This window comes from Eschrichtius robustus, chromosome 15 (assembly GCF_028021215.1).
Source record: "Eschrichtius robustus isolate mEscRob2 chromosome 15, mEscRob2.pri, whole genome shotgun sequence".
NCBI classification, from domain to species: Eukaryota; Metazoa; Chordata; class Mammalia; order Artiodactyla; family Eschrichtiidae; genus Eschrichtius; species Eschrichtius robustus.
Window position 1 is genome coordinate 2258848 of NC_090838.1, and position 26743 is coordinate 2285590.

At 46.1% G+C, this 26743-nt stretch overlaps 1 protein-coding gene across 1 annotated transcript in view; it reads left to right on the forward strand.

Annotated features, from left to right (window-relative positions):
• Nucleotides 1-290: 290 nt before the first annotated feature.
• Nucleotides 291-26743, forward strand: part of DCDC2C (doublecortin domain containing 2C) — a 149343-nt gene continuing 122890 nt past the window's right edge. Inside the window, 5 exon segments of the mRNA XM_068565131.1 lie at nucleotides 291-296; nucleotides 417-594; nucleotides 663-1053; nucleotides 10083-10134; nucleotides 24163-24239. Coding sequence (XP_068421232.1) covers nucleotides 291-296; nucleotides 417-594; nucleotides 663-1053; nucleotides 10083-10134; nucleotides 24163-24239 — 704 coding nt within the window.

Here is a 26743-nt window from a genome sequence, read left to right on the forward strand (position 1 = left end):
AGCTCTTGGCAAAATTGGCTGCGGCTGTGAATGGCGGGATTACTTTTTTTTTTTTAGCAGTACCAGATATTGATATTTATAGTATCAGTATTCTGTGCCTTCAGAGGTATTTCAGCAGGTAATACGTAGCCTATTGTCTTTAACAGTTTGTTTAAGCCCATCAAAGCCACTGGAAAAACATATTCCTAGAATCCTTCACTGTCCCAGCTCAGAGGACTGGCCTCTCTTCACCTAGAAAAGGGCACGACTCTCCCAAGGACATACAGGCCCGTGAATTGTCCTTCCCCCAAATGAAGGTGCGTCCTGAAGCTTACACCTTGGCGATACCACGTGCCAGCTGCGCGTAGTATTCCAGTTTCCCCCACGCTCTGGACGGTTCCTGACAAGTCCTCCCTGACGCAGTTGTAATTGTCAAGCCGGTCCTGCTACCCGCCATCTCGCCACGTCTTGCGCGTCGGAGGGCGGAGGAGTGGTGGGAGGGGTCGCGGTGGGTGCCCAGGGCCGCCTCCCCTGCCCTCCCGCCGCCTTCGCGGGAGCCGCGCCCCGTCCCTTTCCCCAGCTCTGCCGTCCTCACCTGCCCGGGCTCTGATGCGCGTCACCCGGCCCGGTTCTGCTTACCCCTCACGTGTCCCCTCCCGGGCGGCGGCGCGCTCCGGTCACAGTCGCCGGCGGCGTCAGCGCGGGCGGTGGCGGCGGGGCCCCGGCGGCCCGGCTGTCCGGCGGCGGAGCGCATGGGCGGCGCCGGGCCGCGGGGGAGGCGCGGGTCGCGGGCTCGCGCGCGCCGCACGTGCTGGTGGACCCCGCGCCCGCCAGGACCATCGTGCTGTGCCGCAGCGGGGACCCGTTCTACGTGGGCCGCAAGTTCGTGCCGTCGCGGCGCCGCGTGGCCGCCTTCGAGGCGCTGCTGGAGCGGCTGACGGAGCAGGGGGAGGTGCCCTTCGCTGCGCGGCGCCTCTTCACGCCGACGCGCGGGCGCCGGGTGAGCGAGCTGGACGCGCTGCAGGCCGCCGGCAAGTACGTGGCGGCCGGGCGCGAGCGCTTCCGGAAGCTGGAGTAAGTGCCGCCGCGCCCCCCGGCCTCGGCGCCCGCCCCGCGGCTCCATCGCCTCGCCCCGCGGGGCCGGGGACCGCGACCCGGGTCTGCCGCGGCTTGGTGGCCCGTCCTGTCCCCGCAGGGCTGGGGACCGCGACACGGGTCTGCCCCGGTCTGGTGGCCCGTCCTGTCCCCGCAGGGCTGGGGTCCGCGACCCGGGTCTGCCCCGGCCTGGTGGCCTGTCCTGTCCTCGCGGGGCCGGGGTCCGCGACCCGGGTCTGCCCCGGCCTGGTGGCCTGTCCTGTCCTCGCGGGGCCGGGGTCCGCGACCCGGGTCTGCCCCGGCCTGGTGGCCCGTCCTGTCCCCGCGGGGCCGGGGTCCGCGACATGGGTCTACCCAGGCTTGGTGGCCCGTCCTATTCCCCCGGTGCCAGGGAACACGACCCGGGTCTGCTCAGGTCTGGTGGCCCGTCCTGTCCCCGCGAGGCTGGGGAACGCGCCCCACTTCGGCCCCCGCCCAGCGCCGCCGTCCCGTATGGACTTTTTCCGCGAGGCCTCCTCGGGCCGCAGTGCACCCTGCACGCCCCGGACATCGCCCCTGCTCGCCTTGTGGGGAGGGCAGACCAGCTACTACCTCCCGACCCATCAGTATTGGAGAGAATTAGAAAGAGGATGGGCAGAGGGGGCGGCGGGTGTGGCCGTGAAAATAGGGTGCCCAGGGTCGCCTCTTTGAAAAGGTGACCTCTGCGCGAAGGTCTGCAGGAAGAAAGGGAGTGGCCACTCGGAGGGAACCCGGGGGAGCACGCTGGCAGGCAGGACGCCGAGCTGGGTTCCAGCTTGTCCAGGCTGGTGTCCCGGGACCTGTGCACGCCTCCTTCCCTGAGGGCATTTACTGAGCTGTGCTGTCGGCCCCGCTCGCCGCTCTCTATCCTGCTGGTTCAGACCCTGCAGAGGACAGGAGCCCGTGATTTCTGAAATCCTGGCACCTGACGCAATGCCGGCCTAGAGTACAGCCTCTGAATGCTGGCCTGGGAGCAAGGACACCCGCCCCAGCGTCTGCTGACATCAAGACAGCAGCCGCGGACAGATGGCGGCTGTCCTGGTGAGACAGGCCTGTGTATCAACGTCAGGGCCACTCAGGAAGCCATAATGGAAATTGGCCACATTCAGGCTGTCAGTTGTACTTGTGGGTACCCACCCAAAGTGTCAATTTAATTCTTCTTTGTTTAGCCTGAGACTGGTATTGCGTTCTCTTTGAGATCTTACTGCAAATGGGGTTATAGCACACTCTTCTGTTTATACTCTTTTCTTCCCAAGAGTACCTCAGTCTTTTGTGCACTTATAATCCTTATAATTTCTCTAAGCTTTCTTGGTAACTGTCATTATACAAATGTCATTGCAACCCAAAGGTATCTTGCAGGTCCTTAACAAAAGCTATCGTGCGCGTCTTCCCGTAGGGCAGCCTCGGGGCTGCTGCAGAGGGCCTTACAGTGTGTGTTTTGGGGAGATAAGAGACAAACAGAAGTAACCACAAAAGAGAAAGCGGTAACCGATAGGACAGAAGCACAGGTTTAATTCTGTCTAGGTGAAGGACCTCAGAAAAGGCTTCCTTTACAAAATGGAAGGGAGAAAATTGTTTTGTTTCTTAATCCTCCCTGAATTCCTGGGCTGCCTTGGCTTCACTCATTTCTTGTGTCTGCCTCTAAAGATGTTATTACTGTTCCTTACATTGTTGTTAACTCTGTTTCTTTTATTGTGAGATATATCATATATACAGAAGAGTGTATACAATTGTATGTATAAAGAATAGTAATAAAGCAAGCCTCTGTGTAAACTACAACCCAGATTAAGCAAAAGAGCGTTACCAGTGTTTTAAAAGCCTCCTACCTCCACTCCCAACCTTTGCCCACAGGTAACCACTATTTTGGCTTATTATCATCTTTTCATAGTAATCTATCCCTGAAGGATAGATTATTTTCAATGTTTTATGTATTTTATGTAATTATATTGCATATATTTTCTGTTACTTGCTTTTTCACACAATAATATGCTTCTGAGACTCATCCATGTTAATAGCATGTAGCTGTAGGTCATTCGTTTTTACTGTTATGTATTATTTCATTGACTGATATACCGGTTTATTTATCCAATCAGTTGATGGATAATTTGGGTCCTTTTAAATTTTATGCTAAAATAAGCAACGCTGCTGTAAACATTCTTTTACCTGTCTCCTGGTGCACACATGGGTAAGACTTTCTCTGGGAGAGCATGTGAGTTATCAATTGGTGCATATCCTATTAGTGCAAGCTTATTGGAGTAAAACAGCATTTATTATCTCATAGTTCCTGTGACCAGGAAGTCCAGAGCCGCTTAGCTGAGTGGCTCTGGCTCAGAGACTCTTGTGAGTTTGCAATCAAGATGCTGGCTGCAGTCATATCTGAAGGCCTGACCGGGGCAGGTGCTTGCAGGCTCACTCACGTGGCCATGGCAGGGAGCTTCATTCCTGCTGTGAGCCTGTCCACGGGAGATCTAGCAGCTGGCTCTCCCTAGCGTGAGTGATCCAGGCTGAAGCCACAGTGTCTGTTGTTACAGCTGCTTCTCTGTTGGGCTGTCTTCTCTTTTCCTCTGCCTAGTTATCTCCGCGTGCTGGACATTTTTACTCTTAAAACTTATTTGCAGAAATAATTTGAGGCCTGAGATGATATTATCTTTTGCCAAAGTGGATTTTTGTTTGGCCAGCTGCCTGTGTCATCCCAGTTCACGATCACCTAATAACAGCTTCAGCGTGTGGGATGGTTTGGACTGACCAGGTGTCTGGAAGGCAGGATGCTCCCCACTCCTCAGGTGCAGCCAGTGAGGTCCCAGTTCACTAACAGGGTGGTTCACAAGGACCCCCGTCGTTGGTGGGTCCTGAACCAGTGCTTTTCCTGTGGCCACAAAAGGCTGTCAAAACCATGGTTCACCCTGTCAGCTCTCTGTTCCCAACAACAAGAACCCCTGGACCAAAGTGGCCCCAGATGTGGGCCTCATGTCTTTGGATTTCCTTTCTTTCCTGGAGTGTGGCAATTCCTCACTATCTTGATAAGTGTCTTATGTTTGAAAGACATGTTTTTTAGTGCGTCCGGTTTTATTTGTTTCTTAGTGGAAAGGTTGATTGGGGTTACTTAGTCCATGGTTCCCAGAGCAGAGGTCTACTCGCCCTTTTCCTTCACGTATATTTTTGTTATGATTCTGTGGATGGCAGTGTCCTTTAGACCATGAAAGGTATTTTTCATTGTCTTCTAACTTGGTGGTTGCTGATGAGATATCAGCTATCATCGTTCACTTCTCTGAAAGTAATATTTTATCTCTTTTAGCTTCTTAAAAAATATGCTGTTTGATTCTGGGTACTGTGCTTTAAACGATATGTCTAAGTGCAGATTTATTGAATTATCTTGAGTCTCTGGTGTGGTAACTCAGCCATTGTCTCTTTAGGTGATGCCTCTGCCTTATGTTTTCTCTCTTTGCTTTCTGTATCTGGGTCGATGTGGGTTGGCTTATTTCATTAGCTCTAACCTCCAAGAGTCCCCCTCTTTTTCATGTATTTCTGTCTCTCTCTTTTATCTTTGTGCTATAATCTGGGTACTTTCGCCTAGATTTGATTAATTTTTTTCTGCTGTGTATACTATGCTTCAAACCAATTTATTGAATTTTAAATGTAAATCATTCAGTTTTTCATTTCCAAACATTCTATCTGGTTCTTTTAAAATCCTCCATGTTATTCTCTTGAGTCTCTTGGTCCTGCATGTATTTTCAAGCTTGTCTTTTATTGAAATAGTGTCCTTCTGTGGTCTGTGCCTATAATCCCAGTATTTGAAACTCATCTCTGTTTTCTCTTATTTCACCTGGTTTTCTCTCATGATCCTTTCTGTCTTTGTTAGTTTACTTATTTTTTTGACTGCAAATGACTCCCTTTCTATGGGGTTTTTTTTTTTTTTTTTGGGGAAATTCTTTAAGGGCTGAGATAAAGGTGAGATTCTCCAGAGAGGATTTCCATTTTCTTCTCCCAAATGCCAGGAATGCTTCCTCTCCAAAGATACTCCAAATTAAATCAGTAGCTTGAGTTTTTTTGGACCACCCAGATAGTGTTATTTTGTGAGTTAGCTGGCTTGTGATTCAAATTCTTAATGGCCTCTGCAAGGATGCAAACTTGACATCTTACTGTTTTTGAAGAAAAATCATAAGTGACAGACATCACGGTTGCTAAGAGGTAGAGAGTTTGGATTAATGCCATAACATTTTAGATTTACATTTATTCCTGTGTTAATCCTGGTATGTGTGAGAATTCACTGACAAGAATGTATTCCTTTGTAGATGTTTGATTTTGTGATTATTTTTTCAGGGTTAGTTGCTGCATGCTACACACTGACTGTGTCCCCCTGAAATTCATATGTTGAAACTGAATCCCTCATGTGATGGTGTCGACCTGAAAAACATGCACAGTGTAAGAGCTGTGAGTTAAGTTTATTCAGTGTCTCACTGAGGACTGTAGCTGGGAGACAGCCTCTCAGACGGCCCCAGGGAACTGCTCTGGAGAGGGTGGGGGAAGACGGTGTTTCTGCGATCTTGGTGAAGGAGTGTGTGCACTCAAGCACCCATCACAGGAGGAGGTTGCTGCTTGTCCCGAGGAACAGATATCTCAGTGAAAGATTTTCTAAGCATGGAAAGATGCAAGAATCCAGGTTCGTAACAAATTTCTTTTTTTTTTTTAATACCTTTTAAAATTTATTTTTGGCTGCGTTGGGTCTTCGTTGCTGCGTGCAGGCTCTCTCTAGTTGCGGCGAGCGGGGGCTACTCTTCGTTGCGGTGCACGGGCTTCTCATTGCAGGGACTTGTCTTGTTGCAGAGCACGGGTTCTAGGCACATGGGCTTCAGTAGTTGTGGTGCCGGGCTCAGTAGGTGTGGCTCGCAGGCTCAGTAGTTGTGGTGCATGGGCTTCTCATTGCGGTGGCTTTTCTTGTTGCGGAGCATGGGCTCTAGAGCGCAGGCTCAGTAGTTGTGGCGCCGGGCTCAGTAGTTGTGGCTCGTGGGCTCTAGAGTGCAGGCTCAGTAGTTGTGGCTCATGGCTCTAGAGTGCAGCCTCAGTAGTTGTGGCACGTGGGCTCAGTAGTTGTGGCTTGTGGGCTCTAGAGCGCAGGCTCAGTAGCTGTGGCACACGGGCTTACCCCTTCCTCCAGGTGAGGAAACAGCGAGAACACACCGTCAATGAACCGGGAAGGGGGTCCTCAGCAGACACTGAATATGTCGGTGCCTTGATCTCAGACTTCCAGCCTCCAGAGCCATGAGAAACGAATGTCTGCTGTTTAAGCTCCCCCTACCCCAGTCTGTGGTACTTTTGTTAGGGGAGCCTGAACAGACTCAGACATTGCGTATGCTGGATCCTGATTTCCTATCAGAATCTGGTCTTCACTGTTGTTTTATGGCCACAAAAGAAGGTTTCAGCAAAAATTGACTTTAAAATCCTTTTCAACTTATGTGTGATGAAAAGTTTAGTTTTACCCCCAAAACGTTTCCTTGTAAAATTGGCATGTGTTCTGTCTGTGAGCAGGTGAGGAAGGAAGCTTGTGAAGCACCGACTGTCACGCCTGGGCCAAGATCAGTAAATTCTTTCCTCTTTCTGTGGGTTGAGGCATTTTCTAATAGATCCTGTGAGACTTCTCATTTGGTAGAGAGGTTTTCAGTGTTTATTTAAAATGTTTTGGACATGTGGCAGAGATATTGACAAAGACTTTGAGGTGTTTCTCTTCCCAGATTTCTTAATGTTGATTATTTCTCCTGTAGGGAAGGAATGTGATCCAGTTCACTGAGCAGGGAGGGGAGGTGGGTTCCCACGTGGTCGAGACCCTCTGTTATTTTGCGTTTTCCACGTACTTTCATTGCTGTCAAACGGATGGGAGAGATTTGCATGTGAATTTCGACGTGGAGAGGCGTTTGGATTTCATTTTCTCCACTACCTTTTAGATCAATGAAGTATGAAATCGGAACCCAGACTTTGGTGAATGAAGCTCTGGTTTTAATTTTGTCTTGATTTACGCTGGTACCAGTGAGCTAGCATTTGTCAGAATGTATGTTCTGCACTTACTGAGCCACTGAACAGTTAAAATTAATTTTCACCAGCAAATAATCTTCTAATTGTGCCACCAGCAGATGAACTTTGAAGTGCAACCTGATGATACATTAACCGTCCTGGAGGGTTTTTCGTGGTTGTAAAATGGCACATGGAGAAGACAAACACCATAACATCCTCCCCAATCCAATCATCATTCAACCATTTCCTACATTTTCTGGAATAAATTAATTTGAGAAGAGAAGCATAATTTTTTCTCTATAAAACAAAATACTACAGGCTAATAATCACTTAAAAAATGTGTCCCGTGAAGCCTGGAATTAATGATTTCTTTTGTAGAGAAAGTCATATTCACAACAAAATTTATATCAGGGCATTGTGTGTGTGTGTGTGTGTGTATGTGTGTAGGTGTGTGTGTATGTGTGCGTGTGTGTGTGTGTATGCATGAGTATGTGTGTGTATCGTGTGGATGTGTGTGTGTGTTTCGAGAGACCCCAAAGAATTTGAATTATAGTAGGAATTTTTCCTATTTACCTTAGGAGTTTGTTGTTGAGATTCAAAGTGACAATGCTATTTCAATCAAACTATGGCAGCTCGTTGCCACCCCAGCCTGTACTTTGACTCTCCTTACCACCCACTTGTACCCGAGGACTGGTGCATAACCGGGAAAGGGGCAAAGTGTGTGGACAGACAGGCACGCCAGAGGAAGAGGAATGTGGTCTCAGAGCCGGAAGTCCTGGGGTGAACAGAGTCCTGGCTTTTCCCATCTGGGTGGCATTTAGCAAATCAAATCACCTCGCTGAGACTCAGCTTCCTCATCAATAAGACAGGGCTAATTAGTATCTACTCCAATAGGGTGTTGTCAGCGTGAAAGGAACACAGTGCTGTGAAATGCCTGGATTGATCTGGTGGTTGGCCTCTTCCTTTCCTTTATTCTCGGGAAGCAACAGGAGGAACATTGCACGTTAGCATCTAGTCTCTGCTTCCAATTCCTGCTGCCCACACCCCCAGGGAGACCCAAGTCCAGCCAGAAACCTCCTGCAGACACCCGGTTTAAAGACTTGGGGCCACTGGATCTCTGAGGAATTACTCGTTCCCTCTTTCTGTTCTATTTCTGTGTTGTTTGGAAGGCAACATTGAAACAGTAACATTTTGTGGGGTTTTTTTTGATCTTTTTATGCCTTAATTTCTGTATTTATTTATGCCTTTCGTTTCCATTTAATGAGAGTAAGTTGTCTCATTTGGGGGATTAATGTTCGTCATCAAATATGGAATTTGGGAACTTAAGACTAAAATACCTATTTGAAGATGAGCAAAGGGGGCATGGAAGGGAGCTGTAAGCCGAGGGCGTGATTGGAGATTTGCAGGCTCTTTGGTTCACATAGTTTTCAAAGGTTTGAATTGGCTGCCACATTTTATAATGGGGGTGTTCATGTAATATGAAATTTTGGTTTCCATTTAAAAAATAGAGGATTTTCGGGATTTCCGTGGTTGCACAGTGGTTAAGAATCTGCCTGCCAATGCAGGGGACACGAGTTCGATCCCTGGTCCAGGAAGATCCCACATGCCGCGGAGCAACTAAGCCCGTGCGCCACAACTTCTGAAGCCCGTGCGCCTAGAGCCCGTGCTCCGCAACAAGAGAAGCCACTGCAGTGAGAAGCCTGCACACCGCAATGAAGAGTAGCCCCGACTCGTAGCAACTAAAGAAAGCCCGTGTGCAGCAACAGAGACCCAATGCAGCCAAAAATAAATAAATTAAAAAAAAAAAAAAACCGGTGTAGTTAAAAAAAACAAAATAATAAAAAATAGAGGATTTTTATTGTTTAAAAAGACTTAGTTTTATTTATTTATTATTATTATTTTTTGGCTGTGTCGGATCTTAGTTGCGACATGCGGGATCTTCCGTTGTGGTGTGCGAGCTCAGTAGTTGTGGTGCGATGGCTTAGTTGTCCCGCAGCATGTAGGATCTTAGTTCCCCGACCAGGGATCGAACCTGCGTGCCCTGCATTGGAAGGCGGATTCTTTACCACTGGACCACCAAGGAAGTCCCAAGGACTTAGTTTTTAGTTGCCTGCATTTCCACAGGAAAACAATGCCCTGCAATTATGAGCACCTCCCCTAGCCACAGTCCCCACCATTCCCTAATACCACCCTTTGCAAGCATCACCATTTACTTGCCCAGCCTCTGTAGGCATCTGAGCTTGTGACTCTTGACTGTATATTAAGTACTTAAAAATGTCTTTTTCCTTTCATCTACCGGCTCTTAGTCAATCCTTCTCTGACTGTTGCTAAAACCATTGTCAAGAACAATCTCAAATACATTAAAAAATTGTTTTAAATCAGGAAGAAACCCTAACACATATAAATCTTAACATATTATTTATTATCATTAAAAATATCTGTTCTGTTTTTGAGGCACATGGAAGGCTCTCCAAAAGTCCCCAAGGGTCACAAATTCTATTGGCGGGGCTCATACATATTTTATTCCAGTGGCTCTTTTCCAGCATTCAGTGTTGGCAGAATGGGGACAGTGATGGCATTCTGTGAGACAGGAAGGGACAGCGCAAGTGAGAGGGAGCTGGGCGAGGTGTCTGGGACTCTGCTCTGCCTTTGGCCAGTGGTGGGCCCTGGAGCCGTTAGTGACCCAGTAAAGTTCTCTTTGATTGGTCTCCGAGGTTCCTCTTTGATTAATAGTGTTGTATGAAGAAAAGCAATGCCACTGAAGGACAGTTTTCCTGGGTGATGCCCACGGTAGCCAGTATGAACATTTTCCTGCAATGACATTGCTATTGTATATTGATGTGAGCATTTATGGTGCTCTAGATTTTAGTTTTAAGTTGCTGTGGAGTGGCATATTGTACTGCCGAAAAGGAGTCATCCCTATAGAGGCTCAAATTTTCTATCTAAATATTTACCTTCTAATTAGGTTTTTCTTTCTTTTGCAGTTATTTTAATATAGTTCCCAGCAAACCTGCAAAGATGAGAAAGTTGAAGGAAGTGTTCACTACTAACTACTAAAGATGGGATAAATTGGATGATTTGGTAAAAATTAAAATGTCAACATTGACTAATTGAAGTTTGATAAAAATAGCATTTTGTAGGGAATGTCTATAAAGGCATGCTGCTCTTGAAGCCGGAAGTTGCTGTGCAAGCTTGTTCTGTTTGTCAGAGCACTTAAGTCACTAAGATGATGGAAGTCGGTAAGAACGTTAGAAGACCACGGTTAGGGAGAGACTCATCTTTGAGATGCAGAGTGCTAGCATTTATTAAGACTTTTTACCCTCTTTTGGGGATTTGGAAAGACAGGTGACAGGAAAAGTTATTTTAAGTTACACGATGTTGAAGCTAATTATAATGTTAAATTTAAAGATTTGCTCTGTGTTCTCAACATTTTTGTACTTGATAGACATTTGAAATACTACAAGATGGAACCTTCCATCACTCTGTTCACATCACTTGAGTCTTAGCAAAAACAACAACAACAACAAAACAACCCAAATTTCATGTGTAAGTTAAAAGAGATCCACCTTTTAAATAAGCAACAAAAATCAGGTTTGAGCGAGATAGCCTGATGATGATATTTAGAATGCAAGATGATTTCTACTTTTTAATTTTGTAAGTGGACTTTTTGTGGAGTGTTTCGAAAGTGAGCTGTTTTTAGAGTATCTACTTCTCTAAGTGGTGGTTTTGCTATTAAGTTCTCTCCTCTATGGAAAGGAGATGAGAATGTGTCTTAGAGGATTGTTGTGAGGATTACATGATAAACTATACATAACTTACCAGCACTAGATAAGTGTCGGTTCTCGTCCCCCATGTCTTAAAGAAGCAGGGCCTCTCTCTGTCCTTGAACTCCACCCGGTGCTCCAGTAAAGGGCAGTCTAGCAGCTCTTGCATCGCCCACAGGTACCAGCCTGCAGAAGCATTTAGCTGTTTCCTTTGCCTCTGCACTTTAAGGCTGTGCGATGAATCAAATCAAATTTATTACATACCCACCTTAGACTGTAACTTGCCAGGGGCAGGAGGGCGAGTTTCCAACAAGAAAGCAATTCTGGCAGTTGTTGAATTTCAGGGCTACTACCTTAATAAATAGAGAGGAGATGGTATATGATTATCCTTAACACCTAAGTCCCTGCATCCGCCTCTCCTGGTGGGGCGGGAGTGGGATTGAACAACAATTCTGAAGAGTACCCCTCGAGAGACTCTGTTCAAGTTTGAGTCTATGTTTATCCTTTGTACATGTCAATGATTTAAAAACATTAGACATGATTATAAGGTAACATTTAGCATTTTAGGACAGGAAGGGAACTTCTAGATTATCGTATCAAAACTCCCTGTTTCTAGTTGAGGATGCGGTGATGGGAGAGGGTACGAGGGTACCAGCATTGAAATGCCCTCAGGGACCTCATCCTCCCAGGGTCGGTACTAGATTGCCCTGCACTCATACTAATGAGACTATAGTTGCCCAAAGAGTTTTGTAATTGTTCTTTTGAAATTTACACTCTTTTCATTAAAAAAAATCTGATTTTACAGTCGTTCTTGCTGAGAAAAATGTCAAAAATGCTGTGCAGAAAAGCTCAGTGAGGAGAGTGAAGTTCATTCACAATCCTACCTCCCAAAGATTAGCACTCTGCATTTTGTCATGTCCATTTCCAGTTGTTTTTCTCTGCACAAGTCGCAAACATCTGTCTATCTATCTATCTATCATCTTCACAGATACACACATATATACAATACATGCATTGATATGTATACATTTACAGAAATGGAATCCATCAACACGTACTATTTTCTTTTTCTTTTTTTTTAAACTTTTATTTTATATTGGAGTACAGTTGCTTAACAATGTTGTGATAGTTTCAGGTATACAGCAAAGTGATTTACATACTATTTTCGTATCTGCTTTTTATTAACTATGTATCATGACAGTTTAACATAGTAAAGGATCTCTGCCACATGATTTTTAGTGGCTGCAAAATATTCCATCGTGTGACTCTATCATAATTATTTAACCCATTCCCTGTCAACAGACCTTACATCCTTCTTCTTTTTCATTATTGTAACTAGGCATTGGGATGGACCCTGATAGAGCCATCGTGATTGTTTATAAAGAAGTGGAGTTACACGCACAATTTTTACCTGTTTAATATTTACTTCCAGAAAGTTTCTAAGAACATGTATTGCTTCCAGTGGTGCCTGGGAACGCCATCACTGCCCTTGGGTGCTGTGGGGTGCTGCACAGTGTGGAGGCCTGCAAGGTGCTTGATGGTCACTACCCCGGCCCCCTCTCCTCTGGTGGCAGAAGTGACTCCCTAAAAGTGGCTTGTGATGACTGCTGCTTGATAATGTAGTATCTTTGTGGACATTCATCTGTGATGTAGCCAACACTGAATGAAATGGGGCCACCACCAGGAGCTTTGACCGGGACACAAGCTGTGGTCCAAGAGATCTGCTGGTCCCGTGAGGAGCCCATGAGAGCAGCCTGCAGTTTAGATCTGTGTCCTGCTGTCCCATATGAGGATGTAGAGCTGCCAGTCACGGGGCTGAAGTTCGTCAGTCACTTTAGTGGGTGCCTCTCTTTTGTCCTCCATACTGCTCACGTAACTACTAACTTAAACTCTCTTTGTCACCTCTCACTACTCACTACCACTTACTAAACCACGTTTTAGCTGCTTTGTGGTCTGTGGGGATGTACCCATGATTCGGGAGATAATATAATACTTAATGAGCTATAAGACTTGTCTTTTTTAAAATAAATTTATTTATTTATTTTTGGCTGCATTGGGTCTTCGTTGCTGCACGCGGGCTTTTCTCTAGTTGTGGCGAGCGGGGGCTACTCTTCGTTGCGGTGCACGGGCTTCTCATTGCGGTGGCTTCTCTTGTTGCAGAGCACGGGCTTCTCATTGCGGTGGCTTCTCTTGTTGCAGAGCACGGGCTCTAGGCGCGCGGGCTTCAGTAGTTGTGGTGCGCGGGCTTCAGTAGTTGTGGTTCACGGGCTCAGTAGTTGTGGCTCGCAGGCTCTAGAGCGCAGGCTCAGTAGTTGTGGCTCACGGGCTTAGCTGCTCTGTGGCATGTGGGATCCTCCCGGACCACGGCTTGAACCCGTGTCCCCTGCATTGGCAGGTGTATTCTTAACCACTGCACCCCCAGGGAAGTCTGGGGGAGCAGGTCTTAATATCTGCCACTTAAAAGATGAATCAAGAGTTCAAGACAGGTTAAGTGACGTGTACAGAGTTAGGCAGCTAGTTAGTAACAGAACTTGGTGTAAAACTAGAGATGAATCCGGGATCCCCCCACCCCCTTCCTTGGGGAAAGCCTCATTACTGCACTGTATAACCTGTGCATATTAAATGGGTTTCTTCTGTTTAATTCACAGAATTAAATTCCGTGAATTATTTCTGGTGGATACATGAGCGCTCACCTTACAAAAAGAGCCGCACTTTGTGCAGTGGCGTGGGACAGACCGGCCGGTGCCGTGCCGCGTCGGCACAGCGCGGGCTCTGCTGGGGGACCGGAAGCAGAGGGTCAGCGCCACGGGGCACTGGTTCTCCAGGATCTGTGCAGAGGGCTGTGGGAACCGATGCCCCGTAGGATGCGCTGCAGGAGGGGGACCTGGCCCTCCGCAGCGCCACCTCATTCTAGGACAGTGGAGAACAGCTTTGCAAGGACTAAAATCTCCCCAGGCCTTGTGGGTGTCGAGGCCACGGGCAGCCCCTGCTGCACCTGCTCCAGCCGGCTCGGTGAGTTCACACACTGGGCCTTAAGGATGTTTATAGCAACATGTTCTTTTTTTTAGTAATTACAAAAACCTGGGAACCACGTGAATGTCCATCAGTAGAGGAATGGTTGAATGATTCATGACTTGTCATACTGTGATTAGATCTATAGGTATTGATCTGAAATAATACCTCTCGGAATGTTGTTGGGATTAAATGAGATGGTGCTGGGCATATTGCAAGAGCTCAGTAAATAGTTGAAATTATTAATACTATTAATACTGAGTATTAATTGTAAATTAATACTCATAATGCCTTTAAGTCTGGGTAGCTCACCCTATCAGAATTTGAGATCCATGAATGCTACCGATTTGAATACCAGTGCAAAACTCTTAGAAACACTAAATATACTATACTGTAAGCTTTGGCCAAGTCCAAGTATTCAATGTTTAAGTGTTTTACTAAGTTATTCCGCCTTATTTTGTGATAGTAACACAGAGTAGAAGTACCTAGCTTTTTGTAGAGTGCTCTTTCCCAGAATTTCCGTTTTGGTCAAAATATATTAGTGGGAAAATTGAAGACACTGCTCAAGAGACCTTGATTCAGTAAAGAAATTTACTTAAAGTTAATTAGAATGCCATAATAATATACTTCATATAACCATAGAAATGACTTATAAAATGCTTCAATATAATGAATTTGGAATTACGTTTCATTAAACGGAGGGGCAAGGAAAATTAGATTCGAAAGCAGTGCTCTTGGGATCTTGAGTTTCCATGACCGTGTCACGTTGATTTAATGAGAAAAATGTCCTTGCTCTCAGTTTAATTCAAGGAGTTCTGTTCCTACATCTTAGAGTTTGGGTGTGTAATGTCAAATTGTATAAATTTAGGCAGAATTTAGAAGACCTCCCCTGTCCTTTTCTTACAGTTCTAAGAACAAATGAGCCCCAATTCAGTATTTTTTTTGCCCACGAGGACTGTTTTCCGATTCTGTCCTTTCAGTGCATTCATCCTGGTAAATAGCATACTAATGGTAAAACAATTAAACCACGAATTTAGACCTTATTTATCTCAAGTTGTCATGGAAGAGAAGGAAGTGAGTCCCTGAGGTGAATTTTCCGAATAACGGCAGTTACTGATGATTCTAACAAAAAAAGAATTTTAAAATTAACTTTTACTATAAATGTCTATAACGTGTTTTATGTGATTCCCTATCTGATTGAAAAGCAAAGGGAATGAAATTTAACAGTGTTTTGACTCAAGATTTGGCTGAGGTACTTTGCACTGACTGAGCCGATGCCCAAGTCCGTAGTATTCTCTCGGTGGCCTTGCCATTGGCTCTCGTTTTGAACGGTCCTGAACACATTGTTGGAAGCTTCTGTTTCTGTTAAAAAAATTACTATTGTAGAGAAATTACTCGTTGTAGAGAAATGAGAAAATGTATGTAATTTAAAAGGAAACACATAATCCTATCAGCCAGAGATTAGCCACCATGTTTTTCTATATGCTTCTAACCTATGTGGACATATACGCATATATATGCAGTTGACCCTTGAACAATGCAGAAGTTAGGAGCACTGACCCCCTGCACAGCTGAAAATCCATGTATAACTTTTCACTCTTTTAAAACTCAACTACTAATAGCCTACTGTTGACTGGAAGCCTTACAGATAACAGAAACAGTTGATAACATACTTTGTGTGTTATTTGTATTACATACTGTATTCTTGCAGTAAAGTAAGAGAGAGAAAAGGAAATGCTGTTAAGAAAGTCATAAGGAAGAGAAAATACATTTAGAGTACTGTACTGTATTTATTGATACTGTATGCTTATGTCACCTGTTTACATGAATCGTCTGTCAGTGCAGTCAATATTGTCTTATATGATGCAAAACACTGTAGATGTTATACACGTTACTAACACCAGACATCAAAATGAAAAGATAATATGAAAAGGAAATTCATATTTATTTACATGTGTAACGATTCATGCATTGATAATGAAGAAGAAGCAATATGATTGCTTTATGGTAGCCTGGCTTATACACTAATGAATAAATTGTTATAAAAATTTTATGGCACACATTATTACAGTCATATTCATAATACAGTATTGGAAATATTGTTGCATTAAAAAAACCCACTTCCCTGTGATGATCGGCTGATATGCAATTTCTCCAGTTATGAGAGAGAAAGGCCTATGTACGGTAATGTAATTTTTTGAAAGCAAAGTTGTATCAATAAAAATAGAAAGAAAGCTAACACATTATTAATTTTATATTAAATATCACACACCTTATGCCTATATAAGGATAGACTAGTATCTACATATATTTTATGCATTCGTGACATACCTTTTTATTGTTTTGATATTTCTAGGCTATGAAGTTTATGAGTTTTTTCAAAATGTCACAAATGTCCAAAAAATTCTCCAATATATTTATTAAAAAATTCGCATATAAATGGGCCCGTGCAGTTCAAACCTGTGTTGTTCAATGGTCACACGTATATACTTCTTACTTTACAAATACATTAATTTAAGCACAAATGAGAGCATATTCTATGTATTATTTTTTATAAATCCCCTTTTACTTAACAATGAATCATGAAATCTTAATATGTCAACAAATATGCTCCTATAATAATTTTTAGTGGATTCAGAGTATTCTATTAAGTGATATATACCATATTTTTTAGCTTTATTGAGGTATAATTGACAAAAGTGTAAGATATTTAAAGTGCACAGTGTGACGATTTGATGTATGTATACATTGTGAAAGGATTCCCTCCACCCATCAAGTTAATTGACACATCACCTCACATACTTATCTCTCTCTCTTTCTCTCTCTTTTGTGAGAACACTTAAGTTCTACTCTCTTAGCAAATTTCAATTACGCAATGTGATGTTATCAATTAGAGTCACCATGTTATACATTAGCTCCTCAGACCTTATTCATCTAGTAACTGAAAGTTTGTACCTTTGTACCGATCTCTCCCGATTTCCCCCACCCCCAGCCCTGGCAGTCATTTTTCTACTCTCTGTTTCCACTCTCTGCCTCCTGCCCCCCAGATTCCACATAAAAGTGACACCATGCAGTATTTGTCTTTCTTTGGTTTATTTTACTTAGTATAATGTCCTCCAGGTTCACCCATGTGTTGCGAATGGCAGACTTTTCTTCTTTTCTATGGCTGAATAATATTCCCCTGTATGGATATAACGTATTTTCTTTATCCATCCATCCATTGGTAGACACTTAGGTTGTTTCCATACCTTAACCATTGTGAATAATGCATCAGTGAATACTAACTGGAGTACATAGATCTCTTCAAGAAAATGGTTTCATTTCCTTCTGATATATACCCATAAGTGGGATTGCTGGGTCATATGGTAGTTCCAGTTTTAAGTTTTTGAGGCATCGCCATACTGTTTTCCACAGTGGCTGCACCAGTCTACATTCCCACCAACAGTGCAGGAGGGCTCCCTTTTCTCCACGTCCTCACCAACACTTGTTATTTGTTGTCTTTTTGGTGATAGCCATTCTGACAGGTGTGAGGTGATATCTCACAGTGGTTTTGATTTGCATTTCCCTGATGACGAGTGATGCTGAGCAGCTTTTCTTGTACCTTTTGGCAAGTTGTACGTCTTCTTTGGAAAAATGTCTATTCAGGTCCTTTGCCCATTTTTAAACTAGGTTGTTTGTTTTTGTTTTCTGCCATTGAGTTGTATGAGTTCCTTGTATATTTCGGATATTAACTACTTATCAGATACAAGGTTTGCAAATATTTTCTTTCAGTAGGTTGCCTTTTCATTTTGTTGCTGGTTTCCTTTGCTGAGTGGAAGATTTTCATGTATTAAGTTTGATGTAGTCCCACTTGCTTATTTTTGCTTTTGTTACATCTGCTTTTGATGTCAAATCCAAAAAATCATTGCCAAGATCAATGCCAAGAAGCTTACTTACTCCCTATATTTTCTAGGAGTTTTATGGTTTCAGGTCTTATGTGCAAGTCTTTAATCCATTTTGAGTTGATTTTTGTGTTTAGTGTAAGACAGGGGTCCAGTTTCATTCTTCTGCATGCGGCTGTCCAGTTTTTCCAGCATCATTTATTGAAGAGACTATTCTCTCCTCATTGTATATTCTTGGATCCTTTGTGGAATATTAACTGACTGTATACACATGGGTTTATTTCTGGGCTTTCTATTCTGTCCCATTGGTCTCTTGGTTTGTTTTTATGCCAACACCATACTATTTTGATTATATAAAGATGTATTTACAGATTATATTTATAGATTATAAATGCCTCCATCTTTGTTCTTCTTTTTAAAGATAGCTTTGGCTATTCAGGGTCTTTTGTGGGTAAGCTGATAATGGGGGAGAGAATAGGGAGAATTGCTTAGAACGATCTTAAGTGGATGAGAAAGGATAATAAGAGTAATAATAGCTGCCTCTGGATTTGCCTATTCTGGACATTTCATATAAATAGAATCATACAATATATGGTCTTTTGCATGTGACTTCTTAGACTTAGCATAATGTTTTCAAGGTTTATCTATGTTGTAGTGTGTATTGATTTTTTATTCCTTTCTATGGCTGAAGAGCATTCCATTGTATGAACAGACCACATTTTATTTATCTATTCCACATCTGACAGACATTTGGGCCTTTTTGTTTACAGCTGCGCTGGTGGGTGGGAACTGGTCCTCTGTCTCGTTCTCGAAGTGATTTCTTTCCTTGTCATCTGAAACCCTGCTCTCTTCTTATTCCTTCCGGTTGTTTCTCCTAAATTTTTCTTGTGGCATCAGTGTCATTGTCTGTCCTTGGAGTCCCCACTTCCCTCCAGGTGCTACCCTGGTTCCTTCCCTCTTCTCACTCGGGCAGCGTACCTGCCTCATCATGCACCATCATCCTTGTGCCCAAGGCACCCAGGCCTCTCTCTAGCGCAGGATCCGTATCTCTGTCTACAGGGCACTGTCACTTGGATGTCCCAAGGATACCTCAGATTCAGCATGTCCACGTTTGAACTCACTGGCCTCTTCCCGCAAACCCAGTTGTTATTTTGTGTTCCTTTTTTCAGAGAATGGAGCTGTACACTCAACTCCTAAAACCAGAAACCTAGATAATCATCTTAGCTTTTACTTTTCCCAGGACCCCCCCTCCCGCCCCCGTCCCTCCTGTGCCTCCTCTCAAGCCCATTCAGTTACTGAGCCCCATTCTTGCTGAGGGCGCCCAGAGCTGCTCCTAGAAAGAGTCGTGTGCCTTCCACCTGGTCTTCCTGCACCCAGCCCATCCCTTTCCAGTTGGATCTCATCAATTCCCTGGTTCAGACACTTCAAGGCATGCCTCTTTTCTCCAAGGGGATGGGGTCTACACTGCTAACGGCGGATGTGAAGGCCCTCCTTGATCTGGCCCTGGCTTTCTTCTTCAGCCCGGCCTCTCACCACTCCTCCCTCTGTGTCCAGTGTCTAGTCTAGTCTTTTCCGTTTCCCAAAGACCTTGTATCCACGGGGATGTATCCAGAGTCCTCTAACAGGATTGTGTGTATGCTGTTCCTCCTGCCTCATTTAACATGTCTTCCCATCCTCAACGGACTGACTCCTTCTTATAAATCAGGTCTCCACCTAGAGGCCGCTTCCAACAGGAAGCCTGCTTTGTGTCGCTGTGAGGATCGAGTGCGCCCCGGGCCGCCACAGAGCCCTCATCACAGAGCTGCGTGCGCTTGTCTCCTTGTTTACGGATCGCTCGTGCAGTGGTCTGTGTCCCCATGCCTCCCAGCCCTCCGAGGCCAGGTGTGATGCCGGTCTTGCTCGCCTTTGCGTCTCTAACACTTAGCACAGTTCCTCCCATGGAGGGGTGTCCTCGCAAATAGGGCTTAAATAAATGAATGCAACGATGACCGAGTGCCTTCCGGGGGTCCGCAGCTGGGCAGAATTTGGGGCAGGTACTCTCCTCTCCTTGGGTTGGTTTTATTTGTGACCCTGCTTCCGAGTGGGGACTCCTGGGATGGCCAGCAGGCTCCATAAACCGCGTGGCTGTCTGCTGCTGTGGGCTGCTTTCTCTGGGGGGCCAGCAAATTTGGAGTCACTCAGAGCATCAGTTCCAACCTGTAAATCCATCGTCAGCGGGGAGCTGACATCCATTCTCCGCGGAGCGGGGCACGTAAATCAGCTATGGGCCTTTTTTTTAAAAAAAATTTATTTATTTATTTTTGACTGTGTTGGGTCTTCGTTTCTGTGCGAGGGCTTTCTCTAGTTGCGGCGAGCGGGGGCCACTCTTCATCGCGGTGCGCGGGCCTCTCACTGTCGCGGCCTCTCTTGTTGCGGAGCACAGGCTCCAGACGCGCAGGCTCAGGAGTTGTGGCTCACGGGCCCAGTCGCTCCGCGGCATGTGGGATCCTCCCAGACCAGGGCTCGAACCCGTGTCCCCTGCATTGGCAGGCAGATTCTCAACCACTGCGCCACCAGGGAAGCCCAATGGGCCTTTTTTATTTGACGTTTTGTGTGAAAAGGGCCGCGTGGATGTTCACGGAGGGCTGTCGGAGGAGGAGGATGGTGCAGAAGGAGCAAAAAACCACTGCTGTCAGCTGGGCTCTGAACTCACTGCAGGCGCCTTGCTGAGCACCGGAGAGCGAGTCCTCTCACTTTGTGTTACTCATATCGCCAGCAAACCTGTAGCACAGGCACTACTTTTTTTTTTACCTTTTTCCTTTAGCCAAATTTTATTTTATATTTGTGTTTTTTATGGAAGTGTAGTTGATTTACAATATTGTGTTAGTTTCAGGTGTACAGAAAAGTGATTCAGTTATACATATTTTCTTCAGATTGTTTTCCATTATAAGTTATTACAAGATATTGCATATTGTTCCCTGTATTATACAGTAAATCCTTGTTGCTGATCTATTCTACGTGTGGTAGTTTGTATCTGTTAATCCCAAACTCCTAATTTATCCTCCCCCTGCTTTCCCCTTTGGGAACCGTAGTTTGTTTTCTATGTCTGTGCGTCTGTTTCTGTTCTGTGTATAGATTCATGTGTATATTTCTTTTTTAGGTTCTACAGACAAGTAACCTCATGTAGTATTTGTCTTTCTCTGTCTGACTTACTACATATACACCACTTGGATCTGCGTTGCATGCACGGAGAAACAGGTTTAGGGAAGCGAGACAACTTGACCAAGGTCACACAGTGAGAAAGTGACGGAGCCAGTCCTGGAATCGCGGATGACTCAAAATAGGCTCCTAAATGGTACACTGGTGTAGGTTCAAATCTCCATTTTGCCAAAAACTATAATAAAATATTTTTTGTAGGCTTATCATGGCCAGGACGCTTGATAGCTGTGTGTTCTTGGGAAGATTATACAACGTCTCTGATTCTTTGTTACCTGGATATTTTGCCTGGTGATTTTGAAGATTAGGTATGAATGCATATAAAGGTCTGAGTGCAGTGCCTGACACATAGTTGGCATTCAGTAAACCATAGGCGCTACCTGGGGAAACACACCTTTGGTAGCCTTGAGTGTCTTCCATCACTGAGGTAGATTTGGTTCAATTACCCTGGACCCTTGTTAAAGAGCTCTAAAGCCCGTTAAGTCCTGCCTCTCAGGGCAGGTGAATGACACGAGTCTTGAAACTGTCATCACCGTCAGACGGTAACAGAAAAGCACGTTTGCTTGGTACTTCTTCGGAGATTATTATGTGGAGTACAGGGGAAAAAGTCCAAAAGCATGCATTTAATTGCTGGAGTCATTTAATTAGGCAGGTGATATCAGGGTTAATGAATCATTAACATGTAAAAAGGCAATTAGTTCATTGTTTCCATAATTTTATGCAATCAAGCAGAAAACTGCTTCTTAGGGTAGCTGTACCTTAATAGAATTTTGCAGAGGATAATTTCTGTTGTTTTGTTTTCAAACTAGGTCTGCAAATTCACGGTAGTTGTTGATATTCATGGCATTGATTTTGTCACTATTAGTACGCAAGTATATATAATTTTATATATAGTATGACAGTAGGGTAACAATGGATGTAGGTGTGCATTGCCACAATCCTCAATGAGCTCACTTTTTCTGGGATTCTTTCCAGAGTATCAGAGCTGTTTCTCACTTGTCATTCATTCATTCATTCTTCATTCATATCCATGAAATACATATCAAACTCCTACCATGGGCCACTCATTGTTCAGGCACTGGGAATACTTTGTTGAACATGACAAACAAGGTCCCTGCTCTCAGGAGGCTTACACTCTACAAGGAGGAATCAATAATAAGCAAGTAAATAAACACAAAAATATTAGGCAATATCAAGTGCTGTGGTGAACATACATCAAGGTGCGTGATCATCAGGGAAGTCCTATCTGAGGAGCTGGCATCCAAGTTGACTTCTTAATGCAAGAGGGAGCAAGCCGTGCAAAGATCTGGGAGAACATTCCAGGGTCAAGGTCTTGTGCTTGCGGGAACAAGCTTGGTGCTTAAAGAGCTGGAAGAAGGCAGGCATGGGAGGTGGTGTGGGGAGGGAAGAGGGCAGAGAGGCAGCGGTGCCAGGCACATGGCCGCGTGGGCTAGCTGAGGAGTGGGGACCTACTGGAAATGTGGGTCTTTCCACCACTGGGGCCTTAAGTCAGAGAGAGATCGTGTCCTGATTTGTGTTTACAAAGGGTCCTCCACTTGCTGTGAAGAAAGGACTGTGGGGGTGGGGAGATGAGTTAGGGGAGGGAGGGGGAGGCTTGGCCAGCGGGGTGGCAGGAACGGGATGGCCCAGGATGCAGTTTTGAGGTAGAACTGAGAGATGGGCTGATGGCTTAGTTGTGGGTGTCAGGGAAGAGAGGACCCACCGGTGTCTCCCAGGCTTGGTAGTTGAACAAGTGGGTCTAGGGTAGTGCCATGTCCCGAGATGGGGTGTCTGGGGACGAGCAGTTGGCTGTGGGTAAAATCAGCAATTCCCTTCGGGCTGTAATCCAACTGAGATGCCGAAATCGTCTCTCTCTCCCTCCCCGCCCCCGCCCGGCCCGGATTCTGCGTGTCTGTGTGTGTTGGGAGACTCTCACGTTTACTAGATTGTGTATTTATCGTCTGTGATAGGTATGGCATTGTGCCTTTTATAAAATGTTATCTCATAAAAACCCTGCAAGGTATCTCATCCCCATTCCCAAATTAATAAATTGTAGCTCAAAGGTGAAATGCTTCTCCAAAGTCACACAGGTAGTAAGGGGTTGGGCTGGAGTTTGAACCCTGGTCTGTCCGATCCCGGAGGCTGTGGCTTCTCCTCTCCCAGGCCGCCCCCCAGATTTGTTCTGCTCCCTCCGTGACTGAGGCGTTCCATGCTTACAGCGAGATGCTGGGACAGCTTCTCCACAGCGCCTCCGTCTTTCCCCTCTCACCCCCTCGTCCCCTTCAGAAGACAAGGTGACACCGCTCCCGGCTCCTCACTTAAAACACAGCGCTGGGAAGGCCTGCCTTCTCTGTTAGCGGGCTGCGCGGCTTGCTCCTGCGCTCGTGGTGAGCCCCGAGGATACTGGTTGGGTGTTTTTCTCGGGGAAGGAACCGCTGTCGGTGACTTCGACTCAACTTGGGATAATTCAGTGGACCTGCGCCAACATCAGAGGTTGGCTGGCCTGTCTGTATGTGACCGGGCGGCCTGGCGGGTCAGGGAGGTGCAGGGAGGCCGGTGGGAGGCCCGGGCGGAAGCCCTCTGCCGCGGGGCCCTCCCTTCTGGGCCAGGGGCAGAGGGGCCAGGCCAGCCCTGATGTGAGGAGGGGGGACACGGGGCTGGCGGGGGGCAGGCCTCGGGGACTCTTTCCTGCCTGGGTGTCTGGGCCCCGGTGGGCGTGAGGCCGACGTCGAATGGGGCCCCAGAGCTGGCTCAGCCCCTCAGGCTGGGTTCACAGAAAAGAGAAGAGAAGGGTCAGAACACGCTGGGAAGGCGTCCTCGCCTTCCAGGACATCCCGGCTTGAACCCCACGGCCTGCATTAGAAGCCCCCGTCCCGTCTCGGGGCCCCAGCGGAGGTCACCCGGGCTGTGGGGGCATCCTCAGCGTGAGCCACTCGGCCCCGTGCCGGGCGCCTTCAGCGGGGACCTCGCCGCCCCCTGGGCCGCACAGCCCTTCAGCGCAGCCGCCCGCATCTCCCGGGCTGGACTCCTGGCCACCGCCCGGCACGGAGCCCAGCGCTCCCGGTCCCCTCCCGGGTGCCCCCTGCGGTCTCTTAGCGAGGCTGCCTCGCCTTTACCTGGGTTTTGGGTCGAATGCTGTGCCTATTGTTGGTATTTAACAAGCGTTTGTTAGCTTGAACTCAATTCTGAGGCTTCTTTTTTCTTTTTTTCAGATCAAGCCGGTGGTACATTGTGACATAAGCGTGCCTTCCAGGTGGCAAGCGTTCCATCGTTTATCCCGACAAATCACGTGAGTACGCGGGGTGGTGGGGTGAGACACCGCCGCTTGTTGAGCTCCTTAGAGACGTTACGCCCCCTTCTCCCCCCTCTTCTTCCTCCCCCTTCTCTCTCTGACGCTCACCCTTCCTCCCCAGAGCCTTCTGTATGATTCAGCCTTTCAGGTGCTGCATGTTCTTCCCTCGTGAACCTTGATTTTGGAGAAGCAATGCCGTTGCCCTGTCGCGGCTGCCACTTCACGTGGGGTGGAAATGCACAGCTTAGTCTTAGCTTTTTATTTATTTTTGCTAACCTAGCCATTGCAGCTGCTGGATGGTGAAAGGAAATGTAGAAGTTATGTTCCCACCAAAGCCCCTTGGCGGGGGAGACGGGCTGTCTGATGCTCAACGCGCCCTGGTCAAGGTTGCCTGGGGGCTGGCTGCCCCGGGAAGCGGCTGGTGGGGCGGGTGTAGGGGTGCCAGGGGACTCTGTCCCGGTTAATTGGGACCCCTCTGTGGGCCGGCCTGCGTTATGCTTGGGGTTGTAGAAAGAGAACACGCTTGACCCAGGTCAAACATTGGTTCAAATCCCGCTTTTCACCTTGTCGGCTTTGTGACCAGCACACGCTTCCTCTCTCTGAATTGGCGTCCTCATTTGTAAACAGGATGGTGACATGCACCTGCGTAGTCCCAGGAAACCCCGCCCAGTGCTCGTTAAGGGGCAGGAGTTCTCCAAATGGCAGCCATTTCCTCCCAATCCTTCATATGTTGTGCCGTTTTGATATTTTAGGGATGAAAATCCCTGACTTGAAGTTCCAGACGGCACCTTCCCTCTTACCCGGTTCTGTTCCCAACGGAAGGAATTTCAGTGAGTTTCCAGGGTCCTCGCTCTATGTCTGAGGGGCGGCAGCAGCAGGCCAGTCCCAGCCTTGGGTAGCAGAGAGCCCACATTCCGACGAGTCATCCTTCACGCCCCTGCTGACCAGCCAAGGGCTGGGGGCCCAGGAGGCTGGGAACCCCCTGCCAGACACAGCGGAGCCCAGGCTGGGAAGCCCAAGGATGGAGCAAGCATGACCTGCTTATTAGCTACGCTGTTCCTTTCACTTACCTTCCAAAACCCAACCGTCATTTCTTTAAAATACTTTTCCTTAGGCCTCTGCAAGGGAGCCACTCACACGTCTGAGATCCTTCCACTGTGCCTTTTTATACGTCTGAGAGCTGTTCTGAAATCATGAGAGACACAGTATTTCTAAATTTTATGAAGGACATCTCTTTCTGGAGAATGGATAGAAATCTCAGGGAACATTATTGGCTTATGGGTCCTTTCTGGCAAAGACACGTATCACTAGACATACATTTCTTGGGGGGAGCCTGACCCCCGCTGTCAATGGTTCTCCCTTATTTTGATAGACTTTTTTTTCTGTTATAAACCAGTTATTCTTAAGGCATGTGCTCTATTCTTTATATGGTGTGCTAGAAACTCCACTAGATGGACCCAAATATCCGTCCGAATGCAAGGCCTTTTCTCCCAAGGGAAGACCTGATCATGTTTGCTTGGAGACCTTGTAACTTAAAAACAAACAGAAAATAGTTATGATGGCTTTCAGAGTTTTTGATGTTCGAGGCGAAAGGTGTTTTGACCCTTCCCGGTAAGCCGGGAGCTGGGGTAGAGGGAGTGGGGGGTTGCTGAGTGTGAGTTCTGTAGCAGCTGCATGGTGGAGAGAGAAGCTGTTCCCCCTGACTGTCTGCGTGTCCTCAGAACTCAGCTGGTCGAGACCACGTTCAGGGGAAGCCGCCAGCCTGGAGGTGGAGGCTCAGGTCTGTGTCCTGGTCTGTCATTAACTAAGCTGTGTGCTACGGTAAGTGGCATCCACTGCCACTGCCACCACCGTCACCGCGTCACCTGGCAAAATCCATTCCTAGATCCAAGTGCTGTTTCCTACTTTGAAAAATTCAAAACATTTCCTATTTAAAAAATTTAAAGTATGTCTTACTTAAAATATTTAAAATATTGCCTATTAAAAATTAGTGAGCACATTGGGAGGTGTATTGGCAAAGTTGTTTAATGCCTTTAACCTCTCTTATATCAAAGTAATTTTTAAAAATTAACTATTTTTTATGGCCAGAGTAACTTACACCCATGGCAAATATATCGTTTTAAAAGGTATACATTAAAAGTAAATCTTCTGCCCACTTTATATCCCCAGAGGCAACTGTTAAAAGTTTCTGGAGTGTCCTTGTAAGACAGGCTTTGCATATTCAAGGATTTAGAGGCGTATGTATGCTGCAAGCGTTGCTGTGTATCTTCCTTTTTCTTTCACCACAGAATTTAATATGGTTTCTTATTAACACATATAGATACGTTGTGCTTTTAAAAATGGCCACCTAGTATTACAAAAGCGGTCTGTACATAATTAACAATGATGGGCTTTCACTGTGTGTCCAGGGGCTGTGCGTGTCCATTACCTCTCTGTCACAGACTTTCTAGGGAAACAATCTTTGGGTGTATTTCTTGGGGTTGGTCATCCATCTACCCGGA